A 13,461-nucleotide genomic window follows, 5' to 3' on the forward strand; every position below is an offset into this window, starting at 1 on the left:
TGTAAGGTTCTCACATAAAACTCGTGACGCGAGTACATAAAAACGTCCATACTGCTGGGCAAGGACATAAAACAAATGCAAAAGTTTGTGCATTGCAATGCGGACCTGAAACAGAGCACAGTCGGTTAATTTACACAAATTCTTTCACACAGCATGCAACATATCAAGAAAAGAGCAAGCGTATGGGAGAATCTATTCTTCGTTGTCCTCATCCTCTCATTGGCCTTGCCGCTGGGCGGCGTCGTAGTCTCGACCACTGAAGGAAAAGTGCGTGGCATGACGAAGACAGTTCTCGGAAAGAATATCGATGTGTTCCTCGGTATTCCGTACGCGGTGCCACCGACCGGAGAGCTCCGTTTCCGCAAACCACTGCCCCAGCCGCCTTGGGAGGATACCTACGACGCGACCAGCGCTAAGGACTCGTGTATGCAGCCTCTCCTTCCTTATATTTTTTACATACCAACGCCGCTGTCGGAAGATTGCCTTTACCTGAACGTGTGGACACCGAAGGCGTCAAGCGAGACGAAGGTTCCCGTCCTGCTGTGGTTTTTCGGTGGGACTTTCTTGGTTGGCTCCGCTTACGAGACGAGATACGACGGGGCAGCATTACCTGCACTCAAGGGTGTCGTTGTCGTCTCTTGCAATTTCAGATCGGGCATGTTCGGTTTTCTAGATGCAAACACCGAAGGGGCACCTGGAAACATGGCACTGTGGGACCAGCTTCTGGTTATGCAGTGGGTCCAGCGAAACATCGCAGCGTTCGGAGGTGATCCGGATCTCGTCACGGCGGTCGGCGAAAGTTCTGGAGCCATGGACATTCACCTTCACCTCATGTCGCCGTATAGTGACGGCCTTTTTTGCCGCATGTTTTCGATGAGTGGGACTGAAACAAGCAATTCGAATGTCGACTCTGTTTTCGAAAGCATAAGCCGGGGAAACTCTGTTGCTGCGCTACTTGGATGCGCGGATGTCTTCCAAGACCTCACAACGCACCCGGAAAAGGTGTTGGATTGTCTCCGAAGCAAGCCGGCCCAGCAAATCGTAGACGCTACAGAAAACGCGACCGCGCCTTGCATGTTGGCCTTCTTCCCCACATTCAACACCGAGTACATCCCGTACCTGCCATCGATAGCTTCTGAAAAAGGCATGTTTAGAGTTGTGGATGTAGTGCTCTCTGTTTTAGCGAACGAAGGCGGCTTTTTCTTTGACATGCAGTCGGATAGAGAGCTGCTCCAAGATGACCTGAGCGACTACGAATACCCCGCCTTCCTCGACGCGTTAAAAGGTACCTTTCAGAAATGGCTCAAGAAAAAAATCGTTCCTTTAGGTATATCCTACCTAAAGAACAGCAGTTCTTCGAGCAAGGCGGACTTGAGGCAAACAACGGCGGATTTTATTGGCAAGCACAATTTTTACTGCCCGACAAAGTTCTACGCTGAAGACAACTCGGCCTACGGAGGAGACGTGTACGGCATGGTGTTCGGTCATCGCTCTCAAAAGTCAACCGAACCTGAATGGGTTTATGTTCGGCATATGGAAGAAATACCGTACTTTTTTGGGATCCCGTATCTAAATACCGTTAACTATACCGATGAGGACCGGCAGGTGAGCGACTATGCCATGGAGGTGTTGGTGTCGTTTGCTCGAGATGGGTAAGTCAACATGGATCATTGAATTACATGGATGAGTTCTGTTTGGTTCATGGCTTGGCCTGACCGATGTTCTAATTGGGATACCAGTGCATCTGTAAAGTAGTTCCATCAAAGGTGACGTTCGGATTTTGAATGTCTTTTCAGTTATACGTCTCTAACAGAAGATACCTATATTAATAGCAATAAATTGGTTGGAATAACACCCCTTCAAGAAACCTACTCGTCTATAGGCGGATTATCTATGGCAGTTATACAGTGAAAGCTCATTGATTAGGATTTCACGGGACCGGAAAAACTGTCCGAATTACCCAAATGCCGAATCATCGAAATGATCAAGAAAACAATAAATAAATGCCTATTACATCAACGCACTTTCATTTTCTTGAGGTATACGTAAATTCAGTAACTATTTCGCACAAGAGCAGCGCAAGAACCGCAATTTTCGTCATTTGCGACTTCGTTCAGAACGTGAACCCTCGTGTCTTAACGTGCTCTGAACCCAATCCTTATTACGTACCGAAACGCGATTGTCGATGGCGACCACGCCTTTCTGAAAGCCCGTGGCCGTTTGGGCTCACCGGGAATGCCGTTTCCGTTCCTTTGCGTCGAACATTTGCGGCGCTGCTCGCTCGGCGCGCTTCGAAGATCGACCGAATTAACCGGGTTGCGGCCAAATATGACCGAATGAAAGAGAGTTTGATGCCATTAAACAATGCATATGCTGGCCGGGACCAGAGAGCACGCCCGAATCATCTGATTTTCCGAATGAAAGAGCGTCGAATTAACGAGTATTTCTCGGCATAACAAGTGGTGTACGCATTCGTGCTGTTGAGCGCACATCATGATTTTGATCTACATGTGGTGACACGCAGTGTCGGTGTGGGCTTTGGTTTATGGCGTGATCCACATGGTTGTACGTGCGAAATATTTCGAACTAACCACGGGCGTTGGTAATAAAGAATCAGTAATCACATAATTAGCCATTTTTTACAAAAGGATAAAGGCCGAATTGTCCACCAAGAGAAGGTGGAGACGCATTAAAAAGAAATTGTGACGACAACCAACTAGCCCAGCAACAAGTCTGACTGAAGTCTTACGATAATCGCAATGCAGTGAAATGGCGCCCATTTGCTATTCGTCGCTCACTGCTTGGAATGAATGGCGCAGGTGTCGCCTGCTTTTGTTGTGTTTTTTAAAATGTCGGCTGAACAGCGACGTGGGGTTCGGTTCTAGCCTTCCTCGTAACCTTCAGCCTTAAATTTATCAAAGTATAGTCTTGCAGCCGTGCCTATCCATGTAATGGCCCGTTTGCGTCGGCTCACTGATAGCGTTGGATATTCGGAGAGATGCGCATACGACCCAATTATCTAATTATAACGTGATGCTGTTTATTGGAACTATGGCCAGTTGTGGTCAATGTTCAAATTGCTGTGCAGGAAACCTACTTCACCCGATGGGCTTGAGTGGACTGCGTATTCAGAAGAGGAGCCGAAGTTTATGTGGCTACAACCGGGAAACTACAGCCTCGTGGACTACATGGAAGGGGGCGCATGTGCATTGTGGCGAAACTTTTAGCACTTGAATATGTTTATAGTTAATATAGAAACTATGGTAGTTTTAATGTCTAAGTAAGCTTGTGAAGAAAAATAATAATAAAGGTAATAATATACGATGTGTGACTACTTGTGAATAATATTTAAACACAGCGGCTATTCTCCTTCTGGTTTGTACCATTTTGAATTACTTCTACAAAGGACTTAACGTTTGATTACGTGGCTTGAGGCCCACAGGGGCTCGTTGAAATGTTATTTGGGGCACCGAAAGGTAACGGCGTGATCTAAGTGTTTTGAGTTTGTCGTGTTATGGCGTTAAAACACCTAAAGTAGTTCGCTTAGATCACTTTGCATGTCCAGGGGCCGGTCTCAATCCAAATGCTTCCTGTGATCCAACAATTAACGAGCAAATAACCTCTTTTTGCGAATTTGTCATTCCCAGAAAAATAATTGCGCTAAATTACGAGCAAAAGTAATTGAAAATTACCAACGTATCCGCGACAGTGGAAGAAGTTGGAGTAACTCGAGGGTCGCGTATACAAGTTAGCTGGCAAGCCACTCGCGATGCATCACTTATTAGTCAACGGAAGTGAATCCAACGAGATGAAGTTTATGAAGTTTACTATTCTTCATTTTACATTGAACGCCTATAACGTTTTATTACCAACTCTACTTCAGTAAGCACGATGAGAGGGATTGATTTGCGCAGAAATTGTTCGGGGAGTCTCAAAGCTGAAACATCTGAAAAATCCGTTATAAAACTGCGTTGCCGTACGACAGCTGTCAGTAAATCAACGAGGTTGTTTCCAGAACCGAGATGAGCTTACACATATGACAAGCGCAGTCGGGACTAATCAATCTCGTCGTTTTTACCCGCATATCAGAAAACAACGCGTACAATAATACTGATGGATGAGTAAGTTTCACAGGATGGTTGAACAAACTGACAAGGGATCCTTGTGTCGAATGCCTGCATGGTTGACAAGGGACCGCATGGTTCTTTAAGGGCGAATATAGAACATGGGAAACGTTGTATAAGACAAAATGTACCACCTCTGGAAGGATATTTTGCTCCTTTTCATCAGCGCATAACACCCTTTATATAATATTTCTGGGGCAGAGCTCCGCATGTTATCGTTGTTTTACTATTCAGTTTCGTATCTAAATTCTTTATAGTTTCGCTATACCTAACTGTCAGTTAGTGACTTATTGCTGTAATGTTGAGGAGGCATCGCCTCGTCAAATTACTCAATGCAGTAGCCTTTATAGAATGTGCTTTTCTTTCATTTACTGAAAGGACACTGAAAGAACAACAAAAATCAAAAGTTAATTTTGAGTAATTGATATTTATTGACTTCAAATTTGGTTGTATGGTATCACATTCCAAGTTGAACAGGCAAGCACGAGCTGGGGCCATTCTACCACCAAATGTCGGCAATACCTCAATAAAGAAACGAAATTACAAAATGGCGTATAGTTTCATCGACTGCGCATGAATTTCCTTCACACAAGGCATGCTTTAGCGTGGCTTTTTCCTGTCAGAAAGACGCTGCAATGATGCCACAGTTTATCATAAATGCCAGTTTAGCACGGCCGCTTGTAACTGCGACACGTTTGAAGCTGCCGCGCGACTGTGAACCCCGCGTGTTTTCTCTCCGCTGCACCAGATGGCACAGGGAGCGCACAGCACGCCGTTCATGCTGCCGCTTTGTTCCTCCCTTTCTGAGCCCCTATTCCTTCCGTTTTTGTCACTAACAAATTGGACGAGTAGGAAATTGAATACCCGCGTTGCATTGATCACGACACTTTTCAGAAACGCTACAGGTGACAATGAGAACGAATACGGGTAAGGTAAAAAGAAACAAAACGGAAACGGTCGCAAATGGGTGCCAATTTACTTCACCCGCTAACTTCAGATTGTCACACAGTTAAATGACGAGAAAGCTTACGCCAATGGCGGAGCCAACGATAGGTTAGGTGCTTTCAACCCCCCCCCCCCCCCGCTTTCAACAAGAATTTTCAATTTTGCATGCGTGTATACACATGCGCACATCCAAACAAACGCATGAACGTACATAAACGTTAATTGAACGACCCCCCCCCCCCCCTCTAGCAAAAAATCTCGGGCTACGCCCCTGGCTTGCATGTGTAGTGTTCTACAACCTTAGAAATGTGAAGGTTGCGGCAATTGTAGGTCTCAGAAGCCACACTACAAAATACCAGTTGTTTCAACCTGCTCCTCAGTGGCGTACCACACTTTATGTACGTTCGCGCCGGCGTATGTATATTATATGGACAACTGCAAAATGTTGGGGGTGGTGGAGGGTGTAAACCCCCTAGCTACAAAAATGCTTTCCCTTTTTGCTCATAAAGAACCTGCTGTCTAACACAGTCAACAATGTTATTCTTAAGAACTATACGACGAAAGAAAATCATACTTAGAACTTAGAAGAGACATCTCGGATATATTGGTCATCGGCTATTGACCATGGGCGCATTGCATTTACTGCGACTGCCCTAAGTAGCATGCCCTAAGTAGCTTGACGGGTTCGCCCGACTGCCCGTCTTGTTTACCCCGCCTTCACCGTAGTTATCGCGTCGTCAGGATACCTCCTCGCGCTTAAGCTCATCCTTGCCCCCGCACTATCACCAAGCTTCCGCACTATCACCACTGGTGATCAAACTGATGTCCCTGCGGAATGCACAGAAAAACCACGCACGGTATATATTTCTGTATGGCTCCGCTTTGACGCTCGACAATATGTAACTTCACTGGTGCATAAAACTTCCTCCGACGCCTTACGGGGACCGCATCAGACATTGCAGCAGCCTGAAGCATGCACTGCAAAGAAGTTTTACTGCGACAGCAATTATACGGACAGCCTCGACGGTTTTTGCCGTCGCCGTCGTCGTCATGTCCTTCCGGTATGAAGTTCAAATTGATAAGATCCCCCCGCGAATCGTATGTTCTACCGCTGGTAAAAGCGCGCGAGCTGGGGCGACGAACGCGGCCGAAGCACAGTTCAAACGAGCCGGCCCATTTCCACCGCTCGGAGGGTGCATGCGATAACATCACCCCGCTCGGGAGGCCTGCCGTCGAAGCAGACAGGAAACGCTCCGCCCGTTTTTATCGAGCCTTAAAAGACGCGAAGACGCGAAGGGGCGGGGGGTGTCGCGCGAGGAGCAACTTTGAACTTTGAATCTAAGGGCGCGGTCGCGATCGCTGGCGCGCGCGCTATCTCGAAAGCCACCACAGCGGGGCGGGCGGCTCGTATACCCTTCTACGTTCTGCGTTCTCAACGCGAAGTGACTATGCGGAGAGCATCGCTCCCTGAAGCGGCCGTGTTTTCTTACACCATCGTTTTGTAGTTACGCGAGATCGGATACAAAACAGTTAGCTGCCAGCCTCACTTCGTGTAACACTACAATTTGTTGCTATCGCATTCATTGCTTCGCCCTTGCGGTGAAACTGACTTTTTTCTTCAGGAGGAGACGGTAATAGGTATAAAAAGTAGTTTGTCTATTTTCCTCTCCCTGTACCGTAATCCACTGCACAAAGCCTTGAAATGTGTAGTTTTGCATTCATTATGTCTTAATAGCGTTTGCTGTCGGGCTAGTTGGTACATGGCTGAAGATGAATTGATGGTGCAAATGCTCAGACAGGGACGAAGAACACAGGACGCGGACAGGCGCACGTGTTCATGATGCTGCTCCTTGATAAGTCATGGGAGAATTAAGCTGCAAGTCGCAAGATACCAGCCTTTGATTGACAATCACATACTTCCACTTCCATTGAAGCGGAAGCCTAACTAATGAAGTCGCTCATCTTAGCCCTTCATGTAAATCTATCAAACTCTTCGTACACGTGTTAATGACAACGCAAGCCATTGATGCCGTGCCATACTGCACTATATTATACTATGCCGTATTATCTCCGCAGCACTATAGTGCTTTGTAACAGAAGGTTTATATGATCCTTCGCGTGGCCATATCTCAGCACAACTTTTGTTTCATCTCCTGCTGAAGGCATATACTCTGCATGAAGCTTTTGTTATTGGCCAAGGCTGAAACTCAGTCGACAGAAAGAAGAGAAAAGAAGGCAAGACAAAAGCTTCAGAGGAGTGCGAGCGCCACGTGGCCCAAACAGCCTGTATTCTCGTCTCGCCTCAGGGGAACAGAACCTATTTCCTGAGAAAATTCCCCTGCGGTAGCATACCTAAAAATAGGACGTAACAAAAAGGATAATAACAATAAGAAAAAAAGGAGTTAGCGAGCTCGTTCACCGTAGCGGTACAAGGATGGTGATGATTCCCCAAGTGCGGAGTCGATCGAAGAATATTGTTGTTTGCTGCTATGTAGAGGACACTGCAGCCCCAAGGAGCCGCTCGGCGTATTTCATTTCCGACCACAACGGCAGTGGCGTGTACAGGCTAATATTCCTTGCCGCCTGTTCTTGCAGTTGGTATATACTCATATCATTCTTTATTCTGTTTTATTGGGTTGGTACATCGCGAAGGATAACGCGCGAGTATAGCGCTAGATATGATGAAGACTGCGCGGAAGTGGCCGGTAATCATCTTCCGGACAACTTTTTGCTTGCGTAGCACAGCTTGTAGAAGGAAAGAAAGAAGAAGAGAACATAGAGTTAAAACATCGAAGAGGGTGATAAGCCTGCTGGACGCAGTTAAGTTGATGACCTTCGGCTGCCCAGGAAAGACCAAAAGGTCTACCGTAAGTGGATTCGGAAAGAAAGAGGGACGTAGAAGAGAATGAAAAGCACGTAGGGGCATTCGTTTATGGCTCTGTCATAAAATAATGCCTGATTGAAACTGTATTCCAGAATCAGTCCTAGAGAAAACTACAGAATTCCGTGGCTCCAAAGTCTGGACATGTCTGCTAGTAATAATGCGGCATTCCGCAGAATCTGCATAATAGAGAATTTTAGTTGGTCTGCGGACTTCTTACCGTTTACGTTTTTCACGGGTTACCGGAGAGGTGTAAGTGACTGGCAACGCTGGTAGAGAGACATGATGATGCAGAACATAGCCAGAGACACGCAAAGATAATTTTCTTTTGCAGTGGCTGACATGTTTTACTTAACTGTTGGCGTAAAAACATTGACAGTTAGATCATAATTAACTCTCAGTGATTTCATTATTTTATTTTGAAGACAACACTGACGCGAGTGAAAATTTTCGCAAAGGTGTGGTAGTTGAAGAAAATCCCCACAAGGTGTCGCTACCAGGTGTGCCACAGCGGTTAACGCATCCGGAAACCCGCAAAAACCTAAACGGTAAGAAGTCTACGGACAAACCAATATTATCTAATGTTAAGCTTCCCCTACAACTTCCTCGGTTATCTTTAAATGCTACGGCAAGGAAAAATCGCGCGCTCTACGCGTAGAAGTATACAATAAATCGGTCAGGGAGATGTCTCGAAGCAAGTGGGGAATTGTTCCTTGTGGAAGGTAAGAGAGTTAATGTATAGTACACATACGTTTTGCTGTTTTTTTTTCTTAATGACTCTGTCATTCCGAAACGACTCCGACACATGTCTATGGCTCCCACAGGGAGTTATACACAGTAACTCTCGTGATGGTGATGCTTGGCATCATCGTCAGTACTGGCGGCCCGTTTCCACGATCCGGCTTGATAAACTTCAAGGAACAAAGTCTGTTAAGCAAAAAATTCATTCGTCGCAAGCAAGATGTGCACGTATTGTTCGAATTATGTGAGGCTTTCTTTCTCAAAATGAAGTGCGATTACTCGTAGACAACTGCTTGCTGCGTTCCATAACACTTTCGAATGTTTGAATTCCACCGTTTGTTAATCTCGTTTTCAATAATTAAACACATCACTGAGCATTGTTTGATGTTACCTTGCTCCTGCTGTCTATTCTTTCGTCCTTTCACACTGGAGGTCCAGAATTCTTAATAGTCTTCTTGATCTTCCTTGGGCTGCAGCTCGTTACCGCTCGAGCTGCAAAATACAGCAGCGCCCTCAATGACGAATCACATTTTAAAGAGGAAAGGCAGACAAAGCAATTAAACACGCTTGCCCTTGATCCTCGTTATGTATGCTGGGAATTGTGAGTGGTTGCAAAGGTGGAAGCAACTAAGAAAGAGGTGATAAAAGCTGTAGATATCGGCCTAGGCAAAAATGTCTGGCGTATTACTCAGGGGGATCAGTACACCGACGTAACAGAGTCGCGCATCGTTTTCGATAAGAAAAAGAAGCATGTATGGGCGATAGGCATCCCAGTTTTAGAAAGTACAGGCCGGTCCCCGACGACATCGATTCAGTCAGGCTTCCATGCATTTTCTAGGCACAACAGCAAGTAGAACACATAAAAAAGGACGGAAAAATAAGAGACGAAATTCAGCCAGCGTAGTCGGGCTTTCCGAAACGATGGATTAGCCAGGAACATCAATTTTCGTGTCTTTGAAGGCAGCCATTTCTCAGTTGTTTTGTTTTTTTAAGCCAACGAGGCTTGCTGCTTCACTTGTCACAGGAATCTTCGGTGTAGGTCTTGTAACTGAAAATCCCGATAGCGCTGCATCGAGAGATAACAAACTTGTATAATTAGCGCCACCACTTTGTTCACTGATCTAGTGCTACTTTTCTGGCGCGCGCATCCCTCTACCGCCGCAACCATTTAACTATAATGCTTCAAAACTAACACCCTCATTCCTGATCGTTGCACAGAGCTCGTGCTCAAGCGTTTCCTTTAATACCCTGCAAGCTGTCGCCATTTTAGGCTTCCATTTGTCCTTTGGAATGCGCAGAATTCTATGTTTTGCCGGCTACCTAATGCCATGCTCCAAACGAGTCCTAATGGCATCGTTAGCTTTCGCTGCTTGTCTAAAAAGTGATGACGTCCGCTTCGTAGCATCGTGAAATGGCTGAAGTAATTAAACCCCCGAAGAAGCAGCCCTACGTGCTATGTGGAGCGTTCTGCGATGGAAAAGTAAGATAGGGCTGTAAGCAATGGTGTTGACGACGACGGAGCAGAGTGCACATGTTGTATTGCAATCTAACGCCACTTTTTTTTTTTCTCTGGCTGGGACATGGCTGTATGTGTTTTTGTCAGATCACTTTTGGTGACCTTGCTTTGGTTCGTCGAGTGCACGATTAAAGGAGGTGACAATGCATGATAAGGACGCGTAGGGCTATTTGCAGTTAGCATCACATATATAACACGCTATGCATAAACGGTATAACGACACGACAAAACCAAGAGTATTCAAACCAAGAGATTTCAAGGACACGTAATGCTAATCATAGTGTAGGATTTATTTTTTCTGCCTTTTAATGTAGTTGATAAACTCTTTTCATCTGGGAATCATGCTTTTGGAGTACCACTACCGCCGGAAATCAATCAATCAATCAATCAATCAATCAATCAATCAATCAATCAATCAATCAATCAATCAATCAATCAATCAATCAATCAATCAATCAATCAATCAATCAATCAATCAATCAATCAATCAATCAATCCTCTACAACGAGATTCAACCCTTGCATCACGAGATTATCTCGATCGTAAGTATGCTAACAATAGATACAGAAAGAAGTCACCCAACAAATATCCAAAGTTCTTCACTCCCCAAAAGTACATCGTTTTCAGGAGTTCGGAGGCGTGAAAGCCGAAAAGAGCGCTCGTCGAGACGTGCTGGACTGGTGCAGCAGGCCTAAAGGGCAGCTGCCCACAAACGAGGGTACAAAGGAGCAAACTCTTCGACAAAGCAACTTCGCAATCCGAGCACCGTTTGCCCCGCTGTTGCATGCAGCATGTAGACCAGTGCGCGTAAGACCTCCGAGCCAAATGCTGCAAACAAAACACAAGCGAACTTGACAAAAGACTCCCACGGGCGTTTACTTGCGCAGACTGTGTTGTTCTTCTGCAGGAAATGCTAGCTTCCCCACAATGCGTTGGCAGGGGGGAGGGGCAAGCCGCAAGAGGACGTTCGGCTCTCCCTCCCCCCTCCCCCCCACCACCTTCACTATCGCCTTTTGGGGATAGTGAAACGTAAGTAAAAATGAGGAAATGTTTCAAATGCAGTTTCCTTTTAATCATCAATGTTCAGGTTAATGCCGTTACTCATTTATACATAGATATGTATATTTCACGTACAGTAAAAACAGAAGTATACCATCCAGAATGAGCATATTTAATTATAGTTGCATATTTTAGAGCTTAATTTTTACCGCGAAAGCTGTTATGAGACCATAATAACAGCTGATTTTGGTGCCGTAGTTTTCCGCCGCCGCCGCCGCTGGTGTCCGTAACCGATATCGCGCGATATAAAAGAAAAATGAAATGAGAACAAAATATTCAGGATCGGATGGGATTTCAACTCAGGCTCTTTGCATGGCAGTCGACTTTTCTACCACAGAGCCACGCCGATGCTTGAAACTCCTTCGCAAAAAGACGCTATGCCGGCGTCATGTCGGGCAAGGAATTCCGTTAACATATGTAATATAGCGTGGTAGGAGAGTAAAATAATAACCAGGCGACACGCAATGAGAATTGCGTAACGAGTGTCTCGTTGAATTCTTCCAACCCATTACAAAAGACTCAGCCATAATTCTTCATCGTCGACAAAGCCATAGTGCTTTACAGACGTGTAGCGGGTACCACGCTTCTCCGAACAAGGACGAATAATGGCATAGTGGGTGCTTCCCTACTTCACAAAAATTATGATGACTTATGGCGTAGCGGGTACCTTGCAGGTGCACTTGAATTAGTTGCTCCGAGAGGGTTTACAACGGGCTCTAGAAAGGCGTTTATGGAACTTATGAACGAACGGAAGAACAGCCAGTATCAAGGCAGAATGTAGCAGTCATTCCTTACTTACACCGTGTGTCGCATAGACTCAAGAAGATCTACGTTCGGCTGTTTCTGTTGTTTTTTCCGCACCACACAAACTGCATCAATTGTGTGCTAGGACATGCCCTGTGAATTAAATAGTCAACTTCGCGCCAAAATCACATTCACACAGAAGAAGAAACACAAGACAGGACGGGCGCTCGTCCTGTCTTGTGTTTCTTCTTCTGTGTGAATGTGATTTTGGCGCGAAGTTGACTATTTAATTCAGACATGTACCAACTAGCCCGACAGCGAGTTCTACTATGCCCTGTGAAGCAGGCGCCGCGCAAGTGTAAGGGGAAACATAAAAACCATTGTGTTGAATGTGCCGACAAAGTATGTTGGACAGATTGGGCGACGCCTGAACATCAGGTTACAAGAGCACAATTTTAAGGTACAGAAAATAAATAACGGGTTCCTTGCCCAGCACTGTACTCAGTGCAGCTGTACTCCCGTGTTCGGCCAAACCGTGGTCCTGCCAAACATGCACATGATCAAACCAGAGTGATCATTGAGGCCTCCGATTATTGCCAAGGGTAACTTGTGTCAGCAAGCCCTCGGTTGCATTGACCCCGAAAGAGCTGGCTTTTCTTGACAGTGTAGACCACGGTCCACACCTTTGATACGTTTTTCGTTGTTTTTTCTGTGCATTTAGTTATCATGTATTTCGTCATGTCGGATAAGTGTTTTCTGCTTAACCTGCTGACGATGGTTACACGATATTTATATGTGTATGCTGACATTTATACATGTGCGTTTTTCTGTAAACCCTCAATTGGGAAGACAGCGCTTATGTCTGTTCCCTTTCTTGTCTCTTGTCTGTTCTGCGCTGGTTGTTGAAAAACTGTGGTTGAATATTCGACTGCCACGCATAGGGCCGGGTTCAAATCCCATCCAATCCTGCATATTTTGTTCTCATTTCATTTTTCTTTTATTTCGCGTGATAGCGGTTACGGACACCGGCGGCGGCGGCGGCGGCGGCGGACAACTGCGGCACCACAGTCGGCTGTTGTAATCTCGTAACATCTTTGGCTGTAAAACATTGTGAGCTCGACTAGAGATCGTTTCCTCCCGCCGACACTCTTTCGTTTACGTTTCGGCTTAAATAAACTATTCAGAGTGTTCGGTATTAATGAAAATGAACAATTTCTTGACGAATACCGTCTGAGAGATGGTTAGTGAATGAAAATTAAGAAAAGGAAAGATTGCTTCACTAAATGTTAACAAAGGAAGTATGACAGGAGCCGATGCTTAACGCTAGAGGGAAATAGCTTACAATACACTCTTAACTTTGTAACTCTTACTATCCGTGCACAAAATCATGTTTATCCGATACTTTGTAACGGATAACTTAGCAAGATACATTGTAACTCATACATATATGA

The 13,461-nt window shown here is 45.5% G+C and overlaps 1 protein-coding gene across 1 annotated transcript; it reads left to right on the forward strand.

Annotated features, from left to right (window-relative positions):
* The first annotated feature begins 226 nt into the window (after window positions 1-226).
* On the forward strand, window positions 227-3,232 carry LOC119394590 (acetylcholinesterase). The gene is made up of 2 exons (XM_037661907.2): window positions 227-1,652; window positions 3,089-3,232. Exons 1-2 carry the CDS (start codon window positions 277-279, stop codon window positions 3,225-3,227), a joined length of 1,515 nt encoding a protein of 504 aa, XP_037517835.1. The 5' UTR covers window positions 227-276; the 3' UTR covers window positions 3,228-3,232.
* The last annotated feature ends 10,229 nt before the right edge of the window (window positions 3,233-13,461 follow it).

This window comes from Rhipicephalus sanguineus, chromosome 5 (genome assembly GCF_013339695.2).
Source record: "Rhipicephalus sanguineus isolate Rsan-2018 chromosome 5, BIME_Rsan_1.4, whole genome shotgun sequence".
Taxonomy (NCBI): Eukaryota; Metazoa; Arthropoda; class Arachnida; order Ixodida; family Ixodidae; genus Rhipicephalus; species Rhipicephalus sanguineus.